General features: G+C 41.7%; 2 protein-coding genes across 3 annotated transcripts in view; one reads left to right on the top strand and one right to left on the bottom strand.

Annotated features, from left to right (window-relative positions):
• The window catches only part of FNIP2 (folliculin interacting protein 2), a 50839-nt gene extending 48683 nt beyond the window's left edge, over positions 1–2156 (bottom strand). Inside the window, exon 1 of one of the 2 annotated variants that reach the window (XM_042049503.1) lies at positions 1786–2156. In XM_042049503.1, coding sequence (XP_041905437.1) covers positions 1786–1880 — 95 coding nt within the window. In that variant the 5' untranslated portion in view covers positions 1881–2156. The remainder of the gene's footprint in view (positions 1–1785) is intronic. The other variant, XM_042049505.1, reaches the window with a different exon arrangement.
• An 8806-nt stretch (positions 2157–10962) lies between these two features.
• Positions 10963–26218, top strand: PPID (peptidylprolyl isomerase D). Its single transcript, XM_042049490.1, has 10 exons — positions 10963–11105; positions 12850–12990; positions 13433–13539; positions 16928–17116; positions 17873–17995; positions 20250–20356; positions 22909–23050; positions 25246–25332; positions 25411–25453; positions 25986–26218. The coding sequence occupies exons 1-10, from the start codon at positions 11021–11023 to the stop codon at positions 26072–26074; spliced, it is 1113 nt and encodes a 370-aa protein (XP_041905424.1). The 5' UTR covers positions 10963–11020; the 3' UTR covers positions 26075–26218.
• The last annotated feature ends 112 nt before the right edge of the window (positions 26219–26330 follow it).

Here is a 26330-nt window from a genome sequence, read left to right as displayed (position 1 = left end):
GACATATTGAATGTGGACAGACCTCACTTAACAAAACCTGGAAAGAATAAAACTAACTAAAAATCCTTAGAAAGACAGTCTTGTCATTAGAAAATGATTCTGCCACTTTACATCTAACATTGACTGGCAGTATATGCTTAATACAGAAGCTACCAAAGGATTAAGTCTCCTGCTTTACTTAGGTCAAATCACATCTCTCCACTCAAACAGAGATTACTGTTCAACAGAAAGTCTATTAAAAGCATTGCAGCAGAGCTTCTAAGACCCTGTAAGTATGCTCCTGCAGATCATGAACAGATCACCAGGAAGAAAGAAAAAGCATTACAGCATATTTAAAAGTTGTAAGGAAGAATTTAATATTAACAAACAAAAAAAAAAAACCCCATTCACATGTAAAATATTTCAAACAATTTAATAACCATAGGTTTGTCAAAAGAAGTCAGGTACAAAGGGAATGAGGGAAAATAGGGGATAAAAAGAGTGAAGGGTACTTACAGTACTATTTTTATTATAACAGTTTTTATTTGAAGTGTCACATCATTTAAATGTTACTCAAACTGAAAACCAAGTATTGAATATCTTAGGGAAAAAAAATAACAGAAAACTGGTTTCTTCCATATTAGAGGAGATATTTAACCCATAAGGTAAGTGCTACAAGAAGTAAGTAGCAGTTACACAGAAGTAACCTGCAGTTACAACATATAGACTCAACAGCAACACAACATTCACCAGATTTGTTCTCTAATATGAACGCAGCTCCAATACTGAGACAAGTCACTTTCAAAGGAATCACCTTGTAACCCAAATATATTGACATTTTCATCTTACACCATTTGTCTCCACGATCATGCAACTTTAGCCACACAAATGGTCCCGTACAGACCATCTTTGAAATCATAATGGCTCCACGACTGTGATCTTTCATACTTGGCACTATGGCATTTTGTGGGTCAAAATACTGTCCACTGCTCTCCCTCACCATCCTTAGTAGTTTCAGCAGTGAAAGCCCAGATTCCAATTCAACCCTGTGTACTATCTGATCACAAGACCAGTCAACTCATGCCGCACAGAAAAACAGGCACAGAGGTTACCGGGCATGCATGTGATTGTCACTGTGCTCACCGGGCCGCTCGGTCTTGTGAGCAGCACAGATGTCACACGAACAAAGCTCCAAAGCACCAGCCCGAGCAAAACACTGTCCCCGAAGGTTCAGAAAACACTAACAATTCAGTATTACACAGAAATTCAATATTACATAAAGGTTATACACATGAACCCTGAAGCAACGACAGCTACTGAACCTCACCTTTCAGCATGTGCGCTATCAAAAGCGGGGAGCAGTGAAAGGTGCCTAATGCTTAGCGGGTCACCAGACTGCGCACGTGTATTTAGGTCACAACAATTAAGCCGTTTCTTAATTTTCCCGTGCTGATGAGACCCGGGCACGAGTTATCACAGCAACTGCCCACAAACGCCAGACAGGGGGCCCGGCGGCTCTCTTCCACCGCTGCCGAGGGGCGAGCGCCCCAGGCTCCCGGGCGTGCCACGGCCAACTCGCGCAGAAAATGGCTGAGAGCTCCAACGAGAGGGAAAGGCGGGAGAAGAGCCACCCCGGCGCGGCCGTGCTCCCGCCGCACCCCCTTCCCCCCGGCCGCTCCCCCGGAAACTCCGCGGCGGGGGACCCTGCGGGGGCTGCGGCACACCTGCGCCCCACGCCGGCCTCTCTGCCGCCCCGCGGGGGCAGCCCCCGGGGCCCACCGCCGCCAGCCCCGCCGCCGCACTCACCTGAAGGCGGGCCCCTCCCCCGGAGCCCGGCCGTGGGGGGCCGCCGCGCCGCCGCCCCTTTTGTTGAAGAGCTTCTGGAGCAAGGTGGGGGCCATGCCGCCGCCCCGCCCGGCGGCGGCCCCGCCGCGCCCCTTGCAGCGGCTCAGCGGGCGGCGAGCGGCGGCGGCCGCGGCAGCATCCCCGGAGCCGCTGCGGAGCCGCCCAGCATTCCGCGGAGGCGAGGCGAGGCGAGGCGAAAGGAGCGCCGGCCCGCTCAGCCGCGCCGGTCCCGGCGGCCGCCCGTCACCTGACCGAGAGGCCGAGCGCTCCCGGCCGGCGGCACTGACACCGGCCGCGCACCGGGCAGGGCGCACCGGGCAGGGCAGCGCTCCCCACGCCGCCGGCAGACGGGGACGGAGCCCGGGAGCGCCGCGCCCCTCGGGCGGCCCCCATTGGCTGCGCGGCGCCCCCGCCCCGCCCCCAGCACGTGGTAAGGCGCGGGGGTGGCCCTTAAAGGGACAGGGCCCGGCCGGGCCGCGTGTGCGGGCTGTGCCGCGGTGTGTGCCGCGCCCGCGGTGAGCGCGGATACATCGAACCGGAGAGCCCGTGTGAAGGGGCTGGAAAGGGCCTTAAAGGTAATCTAGTCACAAACTGCACTGCCGTGGGCAGGGACACCTCCCACTAGACCACGTTTACCAAGGTCTTATCCAACCTGGCTTTGAACATCTCCAGGGTTGGGGCATCCATAACCTCCCTGAACAACCTGTTCCAGCTCCTCACCACCCTCACAGTAAAGAATTTCTTTCTAATATCTAACCTAAATTGCCCTTGTTTCAGTTTGAACCCAGTACTCCTAGTCCTATCACTACAGTTCCTGTTGAAGACCCTCTCCAGCTTCCATGTAGACCTCTTCAGATACTGGAAGGTTGCTATGAGGTCTCCACACAACCTTCTCGTCTCCAGGATGAACAGCCCCAACTCTCTCAACCTGTCTCTGTAGGGGAGGTGCTCCAGTCCTCTTAACCTTGTGGCACTCCTCTGGACTTGTTCCAACAGTTCTAACTCCTTATGTTGGGGACACCAGAACTGCATGAAGTTCTCCAGGTGTGATCTCACGAGAGCAGAGCAGAGGGGGAAATTCACCTCCCTTGACCTTCTGGGGCCACACTGCTTTTGATGTAGCCCAGGATTTGCTTGGCTTTCTGGGCTGCAAGCACACAGCCGGCTTATGTTGAGTTTTTTGTCCACATCCACACACAGATAATGTGTCTTTTACAACACATTGCTCTATATATAGAACTGTGTTTGCATACCTATGTGTGCCCTGTGTGCGCACATGTAAATCATGTGTTTGTGACTTACAACAATGTATTTGTGCAGTGAAGCAAGAACAAAGCATTGCCTGCATCAGAAGGGGCTGTTTCCCTGTTTGGGCTGACAGCAGAATGTGGCGTCCAAGTGGCCTCCCATCTTCCTCATACCAGCCAAACCCCCAGACTGACAAAAATCCATTGGGTTTCAGGAAGCTCACATGCCTCATTTTGCTCCATGCACCAATCTGTCTGGTCCAGGAAGGTTTTCACCTGATTTTTTTCTGAGTCAGGACTAGAATATCTGTAATGGAGAAATCCCTGGCATATAATTGTAGAAATACTGTGATTCCCTCTGGGAATCTGAACTTTTACTTTAGTCTTTGACCAGGCAAGCAGCAATATATTTGCAGGAAGGTAGGTCTGCTGGCATGGTGCCTATTTTCACTCAATTCTATTTAACAGATCGATTCCATTCACAAATAATTAGTTGAAGCTACAGTATTTAGGTATCACTTGAGACTTTATGTTTGTTTGTTTAATTTAAGGGAAAATTGTGTAGTTTTGCCCAGCAGCAGGATGACACCTTGATGTACCTACCAAGAGAACATGACTTCAAATGCTCCTTTTCAACCAGCTAAGTCACTGCATAGTGACAAAAACCAACCAAACAAACAAAACCCCCAAAACCCCAGGAAAAGCAGAATCACAGTAACTTCCTGCACTTTTTAGGAAATTGGAAGATTAGACACGGAGAATGGTGGTTATTATATAGTTGTAATGAATCACTACAATAGTTGTCTGCAAACTCAACATCCAGTAGTGGTAGAAGAGGTGGTGGATGTATTTTGGAGTCAGCCTTTCACCATCTGGAGAAGCTGATTTCTCTTTAAAGTAAGAGGTGACTGTCTAGTGGCCTGATAATCTGATCAGCTGAACCCTCAATAACACCAGATTGAATCTTGTAATGCTCAATTGATCTTGTACAGAGGTCCATTCTCAGAAGGGCTTTGACCACTTCATCTGTGAGACTGAATACCCAATGTAAATCTTTCAGCTGGGATGTTGTTACCACTTTTGATTCTTTATTTCCACCATAATCACCAAATGCCCCCAGTCATTAGAGTCAATCCACTCAACCAAAGCTGAAGGACAGAAGAGAGAGGGTACAATGATGGCAGCACATGGAAAGGGAAGTGAATAGCAGGGTGTGGATGGACAAGATGAAAGACATCATAGTTGACACAGTAATCAACACAAATGAGAATCTAGGCGTCCAGCTCCAGAAATAATCACTGGACTGCATTTCTCTAAGAACAGTCCTGAGAAACTTAAATGTTGCAAACACCATGGCTGCCACTCTGTGGTCCATCAGTGTTAGCAAGGAGTGCTGACCAGTGGGGGCAGAGTCAAGAGTAACAACCAGTTGTCTCCCAATGTCCACACCACAAACATTTTACAGTGTTTTATTTTGGACCGGTTGCAGTCTGGTCCTGTCAGCAGAATGCATGTCAGTGGTTGGAGAATGCTGAATGTGTTTCTGAAAAATATCTGGTTTAGTTTCATCTGAAAATGATCCACCTTGTATGCCCGAATGCCACTCCAAAATGTGAAGCAAGACAAAGTCAGTAAAGGCAATTGGGATACTGGCTTCACAAATAGCAGTGTAAATGCACCGTATGTGTTGGCTGATGCTCAGTGCAAAATTACTTTCCAGTGTTTTCTCTTAATGTGTGTGACCATCACTACTGAAATTGATAACAACACATTAAGACATTTGTGTTCTGAAGGCTATTTCTGGAAAAAAAAAAATTAAAGAAGGGAAAACAGCAGAATCAGCAAAGGAGTACAAAATAATTTTCACAATAAGTACACACTGTCACACCCCAAAGAGAGTTTGGCTACAAAGAACACCTGGCAAAGCAAATGCAGTGATTTTTCACTAACCCCAGAGTGCAAAATATGAGCAGATGTAAAGAAAAAAGCCATACCAGCTGTCAAGAAACGATAATTTACAGCAAGATAGGGTGTCTACAGCCCTCACTCTTCTAGGAAATATAGGAAATAAAAATGGCATTTAAAAATCAAAAACTGATATTCTGCCTGAGGGTCAGACTCTTTCTGTGCAGAGAAAGACAAGTTAATTGTTTAAGATTCAGTCAGAAAAGGAGCCAGATTCTCAATGCAGAAATAAATGTGACTTTGATAGGAAACTGTCAATACATAAAAAGGATCATTCATATCCTGGGATAGCTGAATGCTTGGAAAAGCAGATCAGTGTTTCATAGGGCATAAATTTCTCTATAGATTCTCTCCTGAAAAAGTATCCAGGTTTGATAGCCAGGACAGGCAGGATTAAAAGCCAAGTCTCCTAAGTCACACTTCACCTCCCCATCACTTATACCTGGACAAAATGTTGAGTTCCTTTATGGATGCTTTCCTTCCACTCTGCTCAGTCCTAAATGCACAAATCCAAAATTTCTGTTGTCAGAACCAGGCTTTGGAGGTACTGCAAAGAGAAGCCAGAGGCCAGAACAAGTAAACTCTGAAGATTTAACAAAAAGTTTGTTAATCCAAGATGGTTGTTAATGATTTACTGCTTGGTGTGGTAATTCATGCTGTTTAGGTTACGTGAACACAGATAAGTCTTGCTACCCTTTGCAATGCATCAGCAATATTTTTGATTCTGTAAAATAAATAAAATCAAGTTTTTAATGCCAATTCAAACATGCCAAGTAAAATGTGGTATTAAGAAATACCTAGAATTATTCTCCTTCCATATTGTTGTTATTACTATTTAGCACATTAAATCTAAATTGCTCTCCACAGAGGATTTAAAAACCTATTGTAAAATGTATCTCACTTCACAAGCAGAGACAGAAACTGAAAAAAGAAAGCTTGGGATTGCAGCCCCCTGCAAACCAGCTTACTCATCCTTCATTGAAGCATTACATAACTTGAGCTGTTGCTGCAGCAACTTTCCCCAGTCCCTGAACAGAGCCACAAAGGTGCTGCCATAATACAGATAAGCAGTTTCCCTGTCTTTTTACATGGAACAAACAGTCAGTTAAAAACCAAAGACAGTTTGAAGGGAAATATTAATTTAATTGTTCTAACATTACTGGGAAATATTGATGTATGTAATGAAACATTTAGTTTTCAATAGTCTTTGGTGTTAGAGGCAAAGAGAATGGCCAGATGAGGAATGTCTTCTTTTAATCACCACAATATAAATATCAAGTAATATGGAGAGAATTGGATTGTGTGAAGTTAATAAGTATTTACAATACTCTGAAATCATTACTGTACATATGTATTTTGTCAAATTTCCTAAAGCAAGGGTACACTACTTTTTCCTCCAGAAAAGCCTGAAAATGTACATACCTGTGAATGTTCAAACACGTGTTTGGAACCTGGTTTGGTTCCTCTTCTCAACAAAGTTCTTAACATTGGTAGATTGTATTTGTGACTCTCCTGCCTAGGACTCCATCCAAAGTCTAGCTGGAAATCCTCATGTCCCAGATTTTCAAAGGTGAAATCTGCCATGGGCCTTCCTATTTGCTGGTTGCACTCTTGTCTCTAAGTCCGTGCAGGTGCAGTTCACCTTGGACTCCATCCTACCCACATTAGGTGCAGACCAAAAACATTTTCTACGTAAGAAAGACTGCAGTCATCATAATTGGTATTTCAATACCTTTTGGTAGTAACTGTGATAAACATTCATTTACATGAAATTGCATTAATATCAGGACATACATTTGTATCAAAACTGAGGGCAGGATTTTAGCAACAAAACTGATATCCTGCAATGCTGCAGCAGTATCCAGCTGCTAGCTGACACTTTGGGCCTCTCCTTGCAAGCCATGGCTTCTACTGTTGTCAGAAGTCACAGGCACTCTCTTCCATGCCTCCTCACATCCTGAGGTCCTAAATACTACTCTGAATAGTTGCCTCTAAAACGTGTTTTAAGCAGACATAAGATACACAGCCAAGAAGTCTGCTTATTCTCGCTTGGTTCTTAACCATTTCTTCAGGGATCAGCATATCTGAAAGGTAGTGACAAGTAAATGCATGGCTTTATTTTCAGTTTCTGTCATGTCAGCTCTGTGTGGAAAAATTTTCTTTTTAAAACATCCTCAGACAAGAACATGTGGTTCTTTCATTGTTTAACATTACATTTTAATTCAACTTAGAGGAATCTGCACGGGGTTAATAACTGCTCAGTATGAGTTTAATCTGGGATCTCTTTATTCAATTTTATGCAGAAAAAGACTTGGTGCAGATGGGTAACAATAAACCTGATGGCAAAAAACCAGATTACTTTTTCTGTCTCGTGTGCTTCTCATGGAGGTGACATGCTTGATGTGCCAGGTCACATGGGAACAGCACATGATGCACCCTGTGTGTCACACGGCACAGGGAAGGCTGAGTGGCTGCTCTATTTCACAGCAAGCAGTGAAAGCATCCTTTCCAAGAATGTTTGCATGTTGGGAGCTTCTTGATAGCTGTTCTGAAAAGCTGATGAGATATGTGTTTCAATTGCCTGTCAGATGGATCCTATCAGTACTGCACCATATTCTGAAGCTGCAATTCAGTCCAATGAAAACCCCACATATAATTACTTCTGTACAAAGCAAAATGGCTTTTAATATCCTTAGACAATGCAGTCATGCACTGAGCCAAAGCACTCACTTTCCAGTGAAATTAGCATATTTGAGCCTCTATTTTCTTCACAGTGTCAAACACAGATTTAAAGATGAAAACAAAGACAAGAAAAACAAAAAGAAAAAATCCTAGTCTGTATGTGTACATATTTGCCCATCTTAACACAATCTGCAACAACTACAAATAATCTTCATTTTGGAGTTTATTCTTTCGTGGATGCAACTTTACAGGCTAGAACAATTATGAAATAAATTTTCTTATTGTGTATTCCATCAGAGTACCAGTTTTAGAATGCTATATACATTTCTATGCATTTATCAATGATTGCTTATTTAGTCAGGGAGGGAAGAAGAGGTAAAACCAAAGATTTTGTAACAGGCTGATCTTTGAGTTTAATTAGGGTGGAGGGTCATACTCCAGCAAGTATGATGTACTTGGTGAAGGGGAGACCTGTACTTGAAGTCATTTGCTTCAGTATTTTAGCACTCACACCACATTTATCTATTAATAATACTCAAACTACTTTACTGGGTAGCCAAAGCTGTATGTGTGGATAAATAAATAGCTGAATTAAAAAATTAACAGACAATTATTACATTATAGTGAGTATTTTCAATGTACTGCTTTACAGATATTTACTACATAAACTATTGGAAGTGTCAAAAGATAAGAGGTATTTTGATGATAGGAAAGATTTCTAAATTACAATATCACAAAGCATTAGAGGATCAAAGGGGTGATTTTACTGCTTAAAAACAGATTTTAGAGGACTTTATAAAGTAAGTCTGACTTTGTAAGAAGTTATTTGTATATAAATTCAGTGTATAATTTAATATATGAATTTGAACATGAGATCACTCAGTAAATTCTTGACAGAAGTCACACTACGCTTGTTTTTTACAATCTGCCAATGACTATAAATTAATATGAAACTAATTATGCTACTGCAGTGCTTGGGAGATATTAATTCAACTCACATATTTTCCAGAATCTCCTACTGACACTGAGAAAATAACTTGATTTCTCTCTTGTTCAGCTCATGTCTCCAAATTATCACAGAGATGCCTCTTTCTTTGTACCTCTAAAGTACTTTGCACATAAGGACTTCCAAGCAACTAGTGTAAAAAAAATTACTCATCTAGAATCTAGACTATTCCAACTTCACCAGTAAAAAAACTGCAGGGACTGAATAAGTCTACTCCTGGAAGAATGAATCACTACTTCTTCCTGAGAGGAAGCTGCCAACAGCTCTTGCGGGGGACACACACCAACAACACACACTTTACTCTGATGTCTGCTAAAGAAATCTCCTCTAGACTGTACTCACTTGGCTAGCAACTGACTCACTGAGATCATAGAATATTTTGGGTTGGGAGGGACTTTTAAAGGTCTTGTAGTCCAACCCCCCTGCAATGAGCAGGGACGTCTTCAACTAGATCAGGTAGTGCACACCCCTGTCCAACCTGGCCTTGAATGTTTCCAGGGATTATGCATCTCCCACCTCTCGGGGCAACCTGTTCCAGTGTTTCACCACCCTCATTGTAACAACCTTCTTTCTTTTATCTAATCCAAATTGACCCTTCCTCTGTTTAAAACCATTACCCCTTGTCATATCACAACAGGCCTTACTAAAAAGTTTGTTCCTGCCTTTCTTATAGGCCCCCTGAAGTACTGAAAGGCTGCATTAAGCTCTCCCTCAGAGCCCTCTCCTCTCCAGGCTGAACAATCTCAGCTCTCTCACCCTTTCCTCATAGAAGAGGTCCCATAATCATCATCCCTTACATGATCTTGGTGTCCCTCCTCTGCACTCGCTCTAACAGGTTCATGTCCTTCCTGTGCTGGGGACCCTCAGAGCTGGATGCAGCACTGCAGGTGGGGTCTCACAAGGGCAGAGTAGAAGGGTGGAATAGTCTCGCTCGTCCTGCTGGCCATGCTGCTTTTAACGTAGTCCAGGATATGGTTGGCTTTCTGGGTGGCAAGTGCCCATTGCTGGTGAGACAACTTCTCCTACACCACAGCACCTCATCTATGCTAAGCGTAATGATCAAAATATCTCAGCCAGTGACCGTGGCCAAATGCCTCGTGAATTACAGATGACTCAAAGCTTTGGTGGCCTCTGACATCGTGGAGCATGTGAAATCCCTGACACAGCTGCATGACCTGGCTCAGAAAGAGAAATGCCTTAGTGCGGTTCCACTGATTTCTCACTAAGTGTTCCCAGATGGTAGCAGATGGCTTTTCCTTCTGTTAAGGGTTCCCAGATGCAATGTGTAACAGCACTCCATGCCAACCACCTCTCCTACCCAACATCTGTGCAGATGTGTGGGAATGATTACAATGCAGTATATGGACTGCAGTTATTAATATCAATGCTACTTTATCTTTTCCTTCAGTCTAGGAACTACAACTGCCCTCTGACACATCTATTATTGAGAACATATTGAGATAGATGAAAACCAGCTTGAGGAAGCTCAAGTCCAAACATACAGACATGACTTAGAGGAGAAAGCCTTTGGAGGACACAGTGAATCAAAGAATGAATGTATAGGTTTCTGGGATAGATTGGACGAGTCCAAGAAATAAAGAGGCTCATTTTGATCAGCAGCATTCCCAGAATGACTGTAAGTTTGCAGGAGTCAAACCCCAGCACTCTTCTGCCCCTTCTATTTTTGCCACATGTGCCTTGCCTCCATGATGCCATTGAGTATAGGATGTGGCTATGTTGAATCATTCCCCTGCTTGGGAATCCTACACCTTGAGGAGCCCCAACTAAGTGTATTGGTAGTACTCACAGCCCTTGGTCAACACAAATGCCTGAAAGAGATTTGTCTTGGAGCAATTATCGTGATATTCTACCTTTGGGATGAAACATATTTTGTTGTCAGGCCTTAGGAAGACTGGAATTATTCAGCCTTTATGGGGTAACAGTCACTTTTGACAATTTGCCCATTTTACCATGGATCAGCACTTTTCACAGAACCTGCCATTTCTCTCATGAAACATAAACCCAGGCAAAACTTGAACCCTCGCTCCTTCCCCATCTTTCCAGGCCTTGTGTGTGTGTATAACCTCGAGAAAGAAATGCTCCTTCTCTACGGATTATCTCCGAGTCACTTAAGGCCGCTCGGAGGCAGGACGCAGCCATCCGGGGGTTCGGCTCCAGGGGCACCGGCCGTCCGCCCCCGCCGGTGGGAGGAGCGCCGAGCGGCCCCGACCCGCGGGCGGCCGGGATCGCGGGCGGCCGGGCGGGCGGAGCCACCGCGCCAGCGGCCAGCTGCGGGATGTCGCACGCGTCCCCTGTCGCCCGGCCCAGCAAGGCCAGCAACCCCCGCGCCTTCTTCGATGTGGACATCGGGGGCGAGCGAGGTGGGGAGGGGGCGCGGCGGGACCCGGGCGAACCCCCCGGGCCGGGGCGCGCTGTGCGGACCGCGCGGGGCCCGGGCCGGGCTGCAGGAGCGGCGGGAGCGGCTCCGGGCCGGGCCGCAGCGTTCAGGACATGGCGGGACCCCGGGCCGGGCCGGGCGCTGCCCCCGCGGGCTGCGAGCGCACAGCCCCGGCAGCGGGAGGAGGAAGAGGGCGGCCCCGCCGCGAACGGGCCTCCCCGCGGGGCTCTGTGCGCCCCCGCCAGAGCGAGCAGGCCCGAGGAGCACGGAGAGAAAGGCAACATGGCAGCACAGGCGCCCGGCCGGGGGTGCCGGGGCGATGCCGGGGGCGATGCCGGGGGCGATGCCGGGGCGCGCCCGCCGCCGCTGAGCCGGTGCCGCGCGTTCCCATGGCAGCCGCCCCCGCCCGCCCTCGCCTCCCGGAGCCGCCCGCGCGTGCGGCCGCTCCCGCGCCGCCTTCCACGTGCCGAGCGCGGCCTCGCTCGGAGCCAGCCCCCGAGCGCCCGCCCTGGGCCCCCGCCGTGGCCGGGGCACCTACCGCAGCACGGCGAGCCTTGCGTGGCTGCCCGCCCGGCCGCGGGGGGCTGCGGCGTGAGAGCTCGGGGAAGCTGGCCGCCCTGGTTCTCTTGGCAGCGCCAGTGCTGCCAGAGGTCATTCCAAAATCTGGGCAAACGGTCAAAATGGAAATAAGGAAAGAACAGCAAGTTAGCTGGGGTACTGCTTGAAAGCGTAGACTTAAAAAATTTGCGTGGATAAAGATAGAGACTGCTTAAATCTTGTCAGGATATTGCCTTTCATTTATTCATTCTGTTACTCAGAAGAATAAAAGAAGAAAGTCTGTGAGATGATTTGCCTTTTATTGACTTTCAGTTGTCTAATTTGTTTTCATTCCTGTATTAATTACAATCAATATATTTACGTTTAGCTTCCGGTAGAGTGAAGTTATGTTAATTAATTGACTGTGAGGCTGATGAGAAAACAGGAGCATCAACTGATGGCAGCTGCTAGGAGTGAGAAATAACTCTGTGAGAAGCCAGTTTATGAAGGAGTGACAATTCGGCACAGAATGCATTTATTGGCTATTACAGGATCTGTTACCTACTCAGGTTTAATTTCCTTCACTTAAAACATGGACAGCTTTGGATTTAACAATTGCTTGTGCTGTCTCTAACTGTAAATAGCCATTATTCACGTGCATATTAAGTACCACTGTGTCTTAGTAAAATTCAGGTTTAAGAGAGTGAAGAGTAAGATGTGTGTTTGGCATAAGCTTTTTTTTTTTGGATTAAAAGTCTCCACAAAGCAGTGTTTTTATATTGTATCTACTTTTGATTGAACGAACTACATCTATATTAAAATTGACATAAAATAAGTGTGCACATTAAAATACATAATTTGGCTTTAATATATGTGTGCGTGATTTTCCACACAGGTTTTTTTGGCAGAAAATGCATTTGGCATTTTCATTAGGTTTTGGCAGAATCTGTCTTTATTCCCCCTACATTATTCTTGACGGGGAATTTGTTATTGGAAATAACCTTGCTAAAAACCCAATGGAACTCTGCCAGCAATTGCCATGGAGCAACCCCAAAATGGAAATTGAGTAGTAATCTAAATAATAATAACCATAAAGCTTGAAACATTAATTTCTTTGGATATAAAATGCTCAGTACATCGCCATGCCAAGGACAAGACTTAAAAATGTCTCATTCTCTTTGTCATTTCAGTTGGACGTATTGTCTTTGAATTATTTGCTGACGTTGTACCTAAAACTGCTGAGAATTTCCGTGCGTTATGTACTGGAGAAAAAGGAATAGGGCCTACCACTGGAAAACCTCTCCATTACAAAGGATGTCCTTTCCACAGAAGTAAGTTCTATGAAATCCTCTGTTTTCCTATTGATAACTAAAGTTGTCTGCCATGAGTATTTGAAATGATATTAAATAATATTTCAAGTACTTGTTAAATAACTTTACTGAAGGTGAGTTTTTGACTTTTTGATCCTCCTAATGACTTTGGTTCTTACCATGCATTGATAGTAGTAAATGATAAATTTACTAGTAATTTTGCAAAACTAGTTTACTCTGAGTTGTAAACAGGTTGAAATGAATTTCAGGTAAAGGTTTAAGTGTCAAGTGATATCCACATAACTGAAAAGGAGTACTTAAGGGACACTTGGTAAATAAAAGATGGATTTTGGTCCCATTTAGGTGCTGGTGACAAGTATTACTCTTCATCTTAGAATTGTTTTTTTTTTTCTTGTGCCTTCTGTGCCTTGCTGATACATTTTATAACTATTTTATTTTACAGTTATTAAGCAATTTATGGTCCAGGGTGGAGACTTCTCAAACCAAAATGGCACAGGTGGAGAAAGTATATACGGTGAAAAATTTGAAGATGAAAACTTTCATTATAAGGTACTCTATTGTAAACACTAATTCTATTCAGTTTGTGAAGTTTCAGTGATGTTAATCCTGCTGCAGTAATAACAATTCTCAGCATTGGCACTAGCCATTTTCATATCATGTTATGTGTGATAGCATATGAGGGGACTCCTTAACAACACTGACTAAAAAACTTACAGACATCAACTATCCCATGGTTAAAGCAAAGCCCTGGTTGCAGTTGTACCTGCCCCCAAGAGTATTGTAGGAAAAAAAAAAAATACAGCAATCTCCACTAATCAGACATCAAAATCCTTTACCAAGTTCACAGAATCACAGAGTCAATTAGGGTGGAAAACACTTTCAGCATCAATGAGTCCAACCCTTGACCAAGCACCACCTTGTCAGCTGGAGTATACCACTAAGTGCCACATACAGTCATGTCTTGAACACCTCCAGGGATGATAACTCCACCACTTCCCTGGGCAGCCCATTACAATGTTTAACAACCCTTTCTGTCAAGAAATTCCTCCCAACGTCCAACCTTAACCTTCCGTGGTGCAACTTGAGGCCATTTCCTCTTATTCTATTGCTGATTGCCAGGGAGAACAGGCCCCCCGCAGCCTTGCTTTCACGTAGTTGTAGAGAGTGATTAAGGTCACCCCCAAACCTTCTTTTTTCCAGGCTAAACAACCCCAGCTCCCTCAGCCACTCCTCATAGGACTTAAAGGACTTAAGTTTGGAGCAATAGTTGGAAATGTGACTCCAGTATTCATAATAAAGATAATTCCAGTTGTGTTCTCTGAAGTCTGACACTCTGGTGGTGCCCACAGCACTGCCGCTAACAGTATCTCTTCATTGGTACTTGTCACAGGATCTCTACCTCCCTGAAGATGACTTAGTGTCACTAGTTTTTTTTGTTCTTTGAGATCTGGAGGTAATTATGAATATGATGCAAGTGATTCCCATTTCTGTACTTCTTTGACTTCTCAGCTATAACAAATGTTGCCAAAGTGCCAGAGATGAGTTGAAGAACCCATTTGGATCCCATACAGAGTCTGAGAGCTTGATTCCTGTTACCTGTTTGCCAAGTATGTTAGGATTTTACTGGGAGTTAAAATGCCTCTATTACGTAGAAATTCACTGGCTCTTGCACTTACTCCAGCAGCCCTGCAAAGTGTTCTCTGTCTTGTAAAACAAAGAGTTGTTTTTGTTGATGTTTGAGGACACTGGAACTGTTTGTTCTTCTGTTGGTTGCATGGACTGTTGCAAATTGCAGTAAACTGCAAAACTTGTGTCAGTAGTCAGCTTATCTCAGATCAATCCCACTAGGCTTTTCTTGATGTCACTTCTCCAGCTCATGGCTCTGCTGTTGTGGAACACCCAACTTACACAATCCCCAAGCGCTGTTACTATGGCACAGTTTTGCAAGCCTTGGATCTATCAGAGAATCTGATTTTGTCCAGATTTTTTTGCTTGCTCTATAACCTTACAGAATGACAGCAGAAACCATCATGGGAAAGACACTCCATCTATCTGCAGTGTTTTTCAAAACACTCATAGCAAGAAAATGCATGAGTGACAACAGTTTTCTTTATAAAGAGAGACTTCCATAATTTGGGACTAATGTTGAGACTTGGTCCCAGACGAAATGAGGTTGTGTATAAATGTGAAGACTGAAGGCACCAGACTGCTCTCTATAACTTTCCAACTTCTGTCCCCCCCACATCTTTACAGACAAAAGTAAACCTGCAGGCAGGTTTATAAGGCAACACCAGAACTTACTGTTACTTATTTTTTTGTTTACAATCCATTGCTGCCTAGCATTTGCTGTAATTGGGGAGAGAGGGGGGGAAAAACGTAAGATTTACAGCCCTTGGGCAGTGAAGCAGTGACCAGCCTCAAATGGTATTTGCAAAAATCTGCTATGGGGCAACCCTTCTGCTTAACTTGTTTGCCAGCAACTACAGTGCAAAATGTCAGTTACTTGTTTTGGAGGCTGCAATCCTACCAGCTGCCTTCTCTTGCTCTGGAACACAGGCTCCTCCATTATGTGCCATCTCTGACTCCCAGGGTGAGTTTCAAGGTTAGAACAGACAAAGCCAAGATTCCAGTAGCTTTCTGTTGGCTGGGTGTGATTCTGGGTCTCAGGTGTAGAACCTTTTCCCAGAGTTCCTACACCAAATCCTGACTCAAAGATTCAGACTTACTGTGCCTTATGACCAGATGAACAGTTCAGGCATGGAGTTCTCCCTACCACCATGGAAATCCAAACACTGTGTGGGAAAACAATTTTCAAAACAACAGGTTCCTTGAACTGGTAGAGAATGTAGGGAAAAACCAGATGCTTAAATATTGTCTCAGATTGTTATCTCAAACTAATCAACCTCCCATTGAGCTCTGAAGTCTGTTTCTATGTCCTCTGTGCTATCATAATTTATTTCCCCCCTCCTCCCCACAGTATCAAGTTTCTTAGCAATACCACAGCATGAATGCTTTAGATATGTACCAGTGTCTTGGTATAACATCCTGACTTACATTAAATGGAGTTCCTTGCACTTAATAACCAGATCAGCTTGGGGAGAATAATACCTTCATGGCTGGGTCACGCCAGTTAAACAAGACATTCACAATACATACAAAAACCAGATTTTTGCAGTACAGGTGAAAACAAAATAATCTATGTGATGGGACAAGAAAAGTCTTCATTCAAAAAAGGAAAAAGTACTTGGAAGAAGCAAGATAAACAGTATCTTCTTACACTGAGCTGTTTAACAATTTTTTTTTTAGTCTGTGGCCTAGTGGCTTAAGTGGCAAAATAATTAGGTGGTTAAAAATCCCAACAGATTGAAAACTGTGTCTCTAGGAAAGTGGAGAAGATTAAAAAAATGCCCAACCAAAACCACCAACCCATAAATAATAAAGGACCACAGTCCTCTAAACTCCACAGTTCTACACCATACTTCGTGTGAGTAGCCCTTATAAAATTAACGTAACATACCCATCTTAGCTGTATAACACTGAAGTTGGTTTCAGGGGTGGTTAGCCTCATTTCTTAAGGCCAGTGGTCTTAAATAAATAATTCAGTGAGGAGTTTCACATGTTTCTCAGGTGATCTGCCTAAACTCAGCAGCTGTGCAGGGGATGGAGTGTAGAAGCAGCAGACAGGTGTTACAGCATTAAGTCACATGTGGCTGTGCTTGCTGGATCGGTAGGGAGCAAGTAAAGACCCAGTGCTGAGCATTTGCCCTCTTCAGTCACAGGAGGTAATATTAGTTGCCAGCTGTATGTACCTGTCTGGTTTACCAAGTTGTTATGGCTGTCCTGGCTATGTTTATGAACAGCCTTACAGAATCTTCCATATGACTTTATAACAGACGTTTTAAATGTTGATGGTGCTTTTCTTTTTCCCCCAATGCAGCATGATAAACCAGGTCTGTTGAGCATGGCAAATGCAGGACCTGGTACTAATGGCTCTCAGTTCTTTATTACAACGGTGCCTACTTCTCACCTGGATGGGAAACATGTGGTGTTTGGCCAAGTGATCAAAGGAATGGGTGTAGTTAAAATACTAGAAAACGTTGAAGTAAAAGGAGAAAATCCTGCTAAGGTAAGCAAAATGCAAAGCACTGAGAGATGTTTATTATTTCATTATATGATGCATAATAATTTCTTTTAAATGCTTGGTGTAATATTTAGAACAATTAAGTGTTAGCCAGTTATTTTTACTAACTGGTAATTTCCATTTTACTGTCCTTGTTAAGAGGCTTTTGTTCCTGCACTGTACATTTCCCTTGCACAAACCATTTATTGTTCAACACAGCTGCGAGGGTGGAAGCCTTTGCTAGAAGTGTAGGACGGGTGATGAAATTAAAAGGTGGAATTCACAATCCCGCCTAAAAGATATGTAATTCTTGTAATTTTTATGTCAGAAGTCATGTTTCTGAAAAAGCAGTTGGTGTGTAGGTCATACCAGTTTGTGGGTGTTTGACAAATTAATACCTCTGTAACTTTAAAAGACTTGGCAGTTGAAGAAAAACCATATTCTCTAATGTAGTAGAACTTCCATGTCTTGTGTTTTGCTGCACTTCAGCTTGCTGCCAGTTCCTCTTCCAGCCTCTCCGGGAAGCGTGGGTATGGTGTTTTTGGAATGCTGCTCCTCTGAACGCGACACTTTGTGTGATAAAAACCTTTTGATGAGGACAGGCTAATGATGTGATGGGTTTCTGAAATAAATGCACCCAAACAACAGATGAAAAAGCCTTTTTATGGAATTTCAAAAATTTCAAAGAGCACTTGGAAGTTACGGGTTTTTTTAAAAATTGTCTTAATAAGCAATACTGCTATTTACACTTGATTTTTTCAGTTATGTGTCATCGCCGAATGTGGAGAGCTAAAGGAAGGAGATGATTGGGGAATTATTCCCCAGGATGGATCTGGAGATGCTCATCCAGATTTTCCTGAAGATTCAGATATAGACTTGAAAGATGTAAGTATTTTTCTTCTTAGGTATTTTACAGATTGCAAAACCTGTAGGTAGTCTGAGTTAGATGGTGGCTGTGATGATGTTCATTAAACTTTTTTCTTAAGAATGGATCGAGGTCCTGATTAAATGGTGACATTATATTTTAAGAAAGAGAAGGCTGTGGGAAGGGATTGTTATGTCTTTTTTTTCAGTGCTAATTGCAGTCAGTGTTTTTTTCCCCAGCAACTAAAACCTCAATTACTTACAATTGTCACACTTATTTTCTGTTCTTGGCTTCCTTTTACTTTTGTTTGTGTTTTAGTGTCAAATTGCAATTACTAGAACTCCAACCTGCAGATGACTAACTTAATGTTGTTACCTACACACTTCTTCTGTGCCATTTTTTAAATACCCACTCTTTAACAAACTCTGCCCTACTGATTAGAAATAAAGGATCAGCCTTTTAAAAAGATTTTTACTACATCAGAGCTGCCTGTTCTCAATTCCCAGCAGCTGTTTACTTTTTAGATTGTTCAAGCTGAAGGAAGATCTGTTGTTGGGAGTTAGGGAGAGGACTGGTGAAAGCAGCTCATCTGCAGGTTTTTACCTTCTCATGAAGGTGAACTAGAGAAACTCTGTAAGTCAAACAGTGATTTGTGAGAGGGGGAAGAAAAGGGGGATGCATGTGTAGATTCTAAATAGAGAATTAGAATAGTAAAAATCCATTTGAGCTAGAAAATAAACTCCTCGGCTATTGAGAAGCACTTGGACTTACAAAATGTTTTTGGATAGCATTTCACGTGGTGCAGAATTGAAGTTGGCAGGTGCCTGTGTCCTTTAACTTAAAACTTGTTCATATAAACCAGCTGCAGAAACCATGGTGAGATTGGTCTCACACTGATCAGTTTTTTTCAAGGTTACTAATTCTAGTAGGGTAGAAGTGTAAACGGATAGTATTACAAATGGCAACATATATATATTTGACAGAGCTTAACACAACTGTGGTATAGACAGCAGTAATTATAAACTATTGCCACTGGAAAAGTAACTTGAAATGTATATGATTCTGGAAATAGAAATGATGAATTTGGTAAAGACAGGCAGTTGTTCCTTTTCTCCTTCCATTCGTATTTTAAATGTTCAGAGAGAAGGACAATTATGTTGATATGACTTCCAGTTTGAGAGTGTGCAGAGTTCACATGAGTGGTACTGTTTTGAGAAGCAGAAGACAACATTTAATCAGGAATAAGACAGTCTTGGTTTGTAGGAACCCAGAGTGCCAAGAATATTTCTCTGCCTGAAGGGTTTTTACCCCCCTGAACAACACTGTTTTAACCTCCAACCTTGGAAAAAACTGCCTAGATCAGACAAGGACTAGAAAATACAATGGTGTGAATTAGGTGATAGACTACTATGTAAGATTGTCACAGAGTGAAAATTTAGAGTTTTGGGCTTCTCTTTGTAGTAAATAGATAAGAGCAAAAAAAATCAAAATGGAGGATTGCTGTTGTTCTCCAAACCTTCTTCTTCTACTACTCCATATTCTGCAATAAAAGTAATTTGGGATGATTGGACAAAGAATTCCGCAGTTCCTAGTCATGTTACTGAATAATTGGTAGGAAAGTGAAAATACTGTACGTTTTTAGTAACCATTGGTTAAATATCTTTAAAAGGCTGTGTCAATCTTGATAATGGGACTTCTCTCCTGCTTTCTGTGCTCTATGTTATGCCTGGGTCATGCTGGTGGCTCTGTTCCTCTGCTAAGACTTAATGAACAACTATCTGGCAGCACTGCAACTCCAGGAAAAGTCTAGGTTTATTCTTTGAAACTCCTTGCAAGGACTTTTGAAATATTCTCTCCCATCAGGAGGGATTTGATTTACGGCACGGTTCAGTGTCATTGGTTGAATACTTTGATTGTTAGCATATCTTCTTTTCTTTGAATAATGGTCAACACCTTTATATATAGCCCTGTGTGGGTAACAGCATTTAAGGGAAAGAGCTGGACTGCTATGTCTTCTCTAGTACTTTCTCACCTTTTATACTGTAGAAAACTCACTAGGAATTTCATCTTTCAGACATTTGTGTTACATAAAGTACAGAATATCACAGAAGTGGTTTGAAGGTAGTATTTTGTCTAAAATTGGAGTATTTCTATTCTGAGATTTTATAAACCTTGAAGGAGTATGGACCTGGGACTGTACTGTTAAACATTAGTTAATTCAAGACTTCTTTCGAAAATACATTCATACTTTATATTTCCCATCTATTTTATTAGGTTGACAAGATTGTGGCCATAGCAGAAGACACAAAGAATATAGGAAATACTTTCTTCAAATCGCAAAATTGGGCAATGGCAGCTAAAAAGTATAGTAAAAGTTTACGGTAAGGCTCTCATCACTCAATCAGGTAGTTCCTGTAACCCAAATTAATACTGCTATTAAGCAATGATTTCTGCATTTAAAAGGTGCCTGGTGCAGTGCTCTTTCCTTTTTTAAACAAAGAGCCTTCTGAATCTGGAAAACATCTGGTTGATTTTTAGCTACTTAATCAAGTAGGTCTTCTACTCATTGCTAGGTAAGAGCTATAGGCAGGAAGTACTGCTTAGAGCTGACTAAATGCTCTTTTTATAACACTCTTGCTGTGCTGGTGCATACCTGGGAAGAAGAGCACAGTGGTATCCAGGGTAGTTAATGGACAGCAAGGGAGGGAACTACTTTTTTTATAAAAAAGTTTTATAATTTACAAAAAGCAATAGGTTTAGGAACTTGGTAAATTCAAAAGACAAATGTGGCCCTTATTCATTCATTACTATTTTTTTTTCTGAGGGTCCATACCATCATCCTGACTCCATGTATAATTCAGACTTGCCTTCCAAACCATGGTCTTTTTGCTTTTGTTTCTATACTGCTCCTTTCTTGTTTTCATGCTTTTTGCTTTGAGTATATGGACATCTCCTAAAAATAAAGTTATACTTCCTGACCTTTATCCCGACCTTCTTAATGATCACTGGTTAAGCAGCAGTAACAACAATGAAAGAAAAGAATTCAAGCATATTTAATGCTTCAGCTGAGTTTTTAGCAGACTGGGTTTCAAATAAATGACATCTTTCTTGAGGCATAAAATGAATCCTTTAATTGCAGATATTAACCCAAGATGCAATGTGTCAACCTGCCCTCAAAAGGCCCATCATAGAAACAGAAACCCCGAAGTAAAAAGGATTCCTATGCAAACCTGCTGAAAATCATACATAAAAAAGGCTGGATTGGATCTTTAAGGATCTTTGTGTTGTAGCTGTCCATTTTCTCTCCCTATTCTTAGGTAAATGCCAGGTAGAGTTATACTACCCTTAAAATTAGGTGTCTTGCTCACTTTTAAGCACACCCAGTGAAGTGTCTTCCTGTCTGAGCTTCTTTGGTGCTTATTTGCCCTTGTAGGTGGAAAGCATAGTAATTCTTCTAGACTAAACAAATCTGATCTTTCCAGCTCTTCCCAGTAGGCCATACTTGTATGGATGTGCCGTGTTATTGTATCTCAGAATCTAACACTTCATGTACGATGGTGACCTTTAGCTGCACTTCACCAGAACTGATAGGAATAGAATAGCTCTTACCAGGGTATGCCATGGCTTACATACAGTTCCACCTGGCACACCATCTGACAATGCTGACTTTTTCTTTTCACCTACAGTAACTATTACAATTTCTGTTCTTTTTCTTGTTCTGTTGCTTCTTAGCCTTTTTTTTAAAAAATATTTTATATATTAGAATTGACCCCTTTTTTTTGTAAGAAAAATATGTTACTTCTTGCTATCTCCTGTGATACTCACTTCACTGATTTCTTTGACTTGAAAGCTCTAATTTTATTTCCAAAATGGTTGCAGTCTTTCATGTTTTGGTGTGATTTATAATTATTATACATGTGTTCCATTTGTTTTGAACATAATATAGATTTGGGTTATAACTCCCCTTACCTTCTTACTCTTTTTTCTTTTTCTTCTGGTTCTCATCTTTTGCATGATGCCCAGCAACTGGAACAAGCACTGGGACTGCATCTAATTTACTTTTTAAGTGTTGCTTATTTCTGTGATCCAAAGGTTGTATACAAACAACAAAAAAGACAGGGCATGCAAAAATTGAACTTACATAGGCACGGATCTGCAAAGACTGCATTAATTCATGGCATGCTTAAATTGTGCAAGCACAATTTTTGTTTTTTAAATAACACCCACAAAGGTTCTGTCAAATAGGCCCTTAAGGAGTTAAAACTTCTGTATCCACAGCAGACCTTTACCACTTGAAATAAAAACCAGACAGCATTAGCACATTGAAAATGAAGAAATTTGCTTTTGAAACAGATGCAGTAACTGTTGTGGCTCAGTCCTGAACTAGTGTCAGTTTTGAAGTTCAGGAAAAGTCATGAAGGAAGACAGTGGGAAGAAGGTGGTGTTACTAATGCTCATAAACCACACTCCTTTACAAAGCAAAGTTAGCTTCAGATTTTAGCCACAAATGCCTAAGCTAATTAAAAAGTCATTGAGGGAACTGAAGAAGAGATGAAGTTTCCTGTGAACATGGAAGGTGCAGTGGTGGTGTTGATTTTTTGGCACTGATGAGCAACGTGTCTTTTGAGAATAAACTAAAATAAACTCTACTTTCCTGCAGTAGAATAGTACTTTTGTCTAAGAAAAAGAATGTGCTAGTACAGTGGAGGACTGAGAGTTACAGGAAAATATTTCTTGGTGAGTTGATTGGTTTTTGTTAGGGTGGGTTTTATATATTTAGTTTAATAAAGATTTGTAATAGTTGAATTGAAGCTACTTTAGAAGTAGTGTGGATAGGCCAGTTCACACGTATCTGTGGAGAGATAGCTAAGGGCAGGACAAAATAGAAGTTGCATCACTAATACATGTTGTGTGTGAATCTGTTTTTCTGCAGGTATGTAGAAGCTTCTGAAGCAGTGGCAGAGGAGGCAGACAAACCAAAGTTAAAGACTGTTGCTTTGACCTGTGTTCTAAACATCGGTGCTTGCAAACTAAAACTGTCAGATTGGCAGGGAGCCATTGAGAGCTGTTCAGAGGTAAATGTAATGTTGAATATTTTGGTCAAGAATTGGCCTGTATAGGACTACAAAGCTTTTTTAAAAGAGTCTTCTGACAGGCTTATGATTTGAAAGTAAACAAGTAGAAGTAGAAGCTCATGGTGAAGTTAGTACTAACTTTCCAATATGTGGCTTTTAAAAAAGATTTTGAAATTGGAATGAATCATTACAAAACAAACAAACAAAAGAGGCCTATTGCTTACTGCCAGAAAAATGCACATCGTTGTCAGTTTGGTTTGCAGAGCTGCTTCTTACATTACAAAGAGTTAAACTGTGTTCAGTGAAAGAGGAACACTTTTCTCTGGAAGACTAGTATGAGCATAATATTTTACCTGCTTCTAGATTTGATGGCTTCGTATTTTATTCATGGCAGTGACTTCTAACTAAATAACTAACCTTCCAGGTAGGCTTAGTGGTGAAATAAAATGACTGAATAGGAAGAAAAAACCCAAGGTAATGATAGATATGGAAAAAAAGAAACCAGTAGAATTAAAGAGAAAAAAAGGAACCATAATGTGGGCATAGTGCAAATTTAGTAAATTTGTATTCAATTAATTCAATAAAACTCTAGTATTTTGAAGGAAACAGAGGAAAGAATGCTCTTATCTGTTAGCAAAGGATCCTGAGCAGCATCTCCTAGGGCTTCATGCTGAAAGCAGGAGTCTCAGCTAATCTCTGTGTGAGGTCATTAGAAAGCTGGCTTGCTGTCTAGCCTGCTGATGGGGGAAAACTTTCATAAACCTATATTCAGAAATGGGGAATGAGGAAAGAAGAAAATAGGAAAACTGTGTAATGTGATACCTCTCACCTAGAAAACAGTAAAAACAGAAACAGAAGTGTTACAGGTGGAAATTACTACCACTACTAATAGTACTTGCCGTTTTTTTTTAAGATTAAAGAACTGTTAGATAAAGGCAACTCCATAGCTATAATAGCCTTCTGTAAGGTATTTAGCTTATGTCTCATAACTGTGTCAGTGCTTTAATCAGAACACCGGTTTCCTAAAATTAGCTAATAAAGTTCTAGGTAATTGTTAATGAGAAACTATATACTTTCACTTTTATGATTTCACAAGGCCCAAAGCAATTTAAATTAACAGCCTGGGTACATGAATTGTTTGGTGTAAATAAGGAATTATGAACAGCTGTACCTGTTCAAACAAACCTTGCTTTGAAATAGCTGTACACACAGTGGTCAAGGTAAAACCAAAGAATGCTGCCTCTCTGTATACAATCCAGACAATTAATTCTTGACACAGAAGAGGCTGAAGGCTTTATAGTAGAGGAGCACCCACAGTAATACTTCCTTCATATTAACAGCCAATACCCAAGTGATTTAAAAAATAAGGATGTGTTGTCTATTAATGATTTAAAGTTAATAAATTAAATTAACAAAGCAACAAATTGCTGTGAAGACATTTCCTCTAAACACTAAGAAACTATATTCTTTCAAATAATAAGGACACACTATAGAACTAACTGCAATAAAAGTGTCACCTTTGCAGGCAAGATAAGGTAACTGCTAGCTGACCAAATTATTTTATACATTCTGAAAAAAATAATCAAAGTAATCCAATAGTGCAATAATCTCTGTGCCCAGCCACTGTATTTTGTATTTTGATATTGTCATATTAGAGCTGGCATATACACATTATTGAAAACATTCAGCTCAGAAAAGGCGTAATGACTGGAACTTGGCAAAGTTCCTGAAGCAGGATGAGATGGATTCCTTGCATGTATCTTTCTAGCCCACAGTGAAAACAACCTTCACAGGAAATCTCTGTGTTTTATTTATGATGCCATTTGAGGAGATTTTGGTGTGAAGGAAGGAGCTGCAATAGAGAGTTGCACTGTGAGACTCAGGGTTAGGATAATTTGAACTGCAGCAACTCCTTAGCCTTGACAGCTATCTATACACACACACAGCTGTTCCATTTGGGCCTCGTGCATGCTCATCCTTCACAAAGACCACTTTTGGTGCAGTGGTACTGAAGCTGATTACTTGCTATTCAGTGTGCTGCATTATAGCATTCCTTTTTACACAGTTAATGTTTTGACAGCTTACCCTCAAACCAACTGTGAAGATTGTCTGCTGGTGTGAATTCTGCCATTTGTGGAGATGGGAGGCTGTGAAGTATAAGAAATGTTAATGTGACAATTTTATTAAATTTACAGGCTCTTAAAATAGATCCAGCAAATACTAAAGCTCTCTACAGACGGGCTCAAGGATGGCAGGGAATAAAAGATCTCGATCAAGCACTGGTAATGATCATTTTTTTTTCCTCCTTTTAAATTTAAAATTCCATCAGATCATTAATGGCTATTTTTCTTTTATTTAAGGCTGATCTTAAAAAGGCTCATGAAATAGCCCCTGAAGACAAAGGTAAAATAAGCTGTTTCTTTTTAAATTCCCTTTAGAATTTAACAAAGTATCCAGGGTAGCGTTCAGTTGGAATTCAAACCAGTGTGCTGCCTAAAATGCTGGCTTCTTCAACACTGATGTTCTGAGCACAGAACCCACTGAGGTGGAAAACCTGATTTTATACAGCAGTGATAATTCTGCTGCACTGGAAAACCTGCTTATGTAGGTCAGCAGCATTTCTCTTGAACTATGTCTGTATCTCACAGGGCTCTTATTAGCTTAATTTCCTGGTCTAATTGGGTGAGGCTTTTAGCTCCTAAGTTCTGTGTTGGCACCAATACTATGCTTGCTACACACTCCTCTACGTGGTTACCTTACCAGGTGAGACACAGCAAGGGATCAAGCTTTTTGCTGCTAGTATCTGACCTAATCAAAGATTAAATGCAGTTTTATTAAATAACCTAGGTGAGTTCCAGCAGTGAGCTGGTGTTAACCTATGAGGAGACCTAATGTAAAGAGATTACTGTAACTCTGTCGTTTTCTTTTTGAGCAGCTATCCAGACAGAAACACTCAAAATCAAGCAGAAGATAAAAGCCCAAAAGGAGAAAGAGAAAGCAGCTTATGCTAAAATGTTTGCTTGATTTTTTTTTCCCTAAACATTTAAATCTATGCACTAACTCATGCAAAAGGATAAATGGAGCTGCTTCTTTCATTTGCCCTCTGCTGCAGTTTTCAGTGTTTACAACACAAAAGTCTAATAATAAAGACAAACTGTTCAAAGGTGATGTGGTTTTCTTTTTTTTTTTAAGCTGTAGTAACTTGTCTTGTGCAACTAAAGTATTTTTCTAATGTGTAAAGCCATGGTGGTTGTTTTCACAGCTTAATAGTGCTTCCTAA

Source organism: Corvus kubaryi, unplaced genomic scaffold (assembly GCF_017639235.1).
Source record: "Corvus kubaryi isolate FWS band 111438036 unplaced genomic scaffold, C.kubaryi_AGA036_p1.0 71, whole genome shotgun sequence".
Taxonomy (NCBI): domain Eukaryota; kingdom Metazoa; phylum Chordata; class Aves; order Passeriformes; family Corvidae; genus Corvus; species Corvus kubaryi.
This window is presented reverse-complemented; position numbering and strand designations above follow the sequence as displayed.

Bases quoted from the DNA above. Each gene is read 5' to 3' on its own strand.
- PPID (XM_042049490.1), top strand. From the start codon at position 11,021: ATGTCGCACGCGTCCCCTGTCGCCCGGCCCAGCAAGGCCAGCAACCCC. The intron at 25,333-25,410 runs GTAATGATCATT...CTTTTATTTAAG, and splicing joins AAGATCTCGATCAAGCACTG to GCTGATCTTAAAAAGGCTCA. The intron at 25,454-25,985 runs GTAAAATAAGCT...CTTTTTGAGCAG, and splicing joins AATAGCCCCTGAAGACAAAG to CTATCCAGACAGAAACACTC.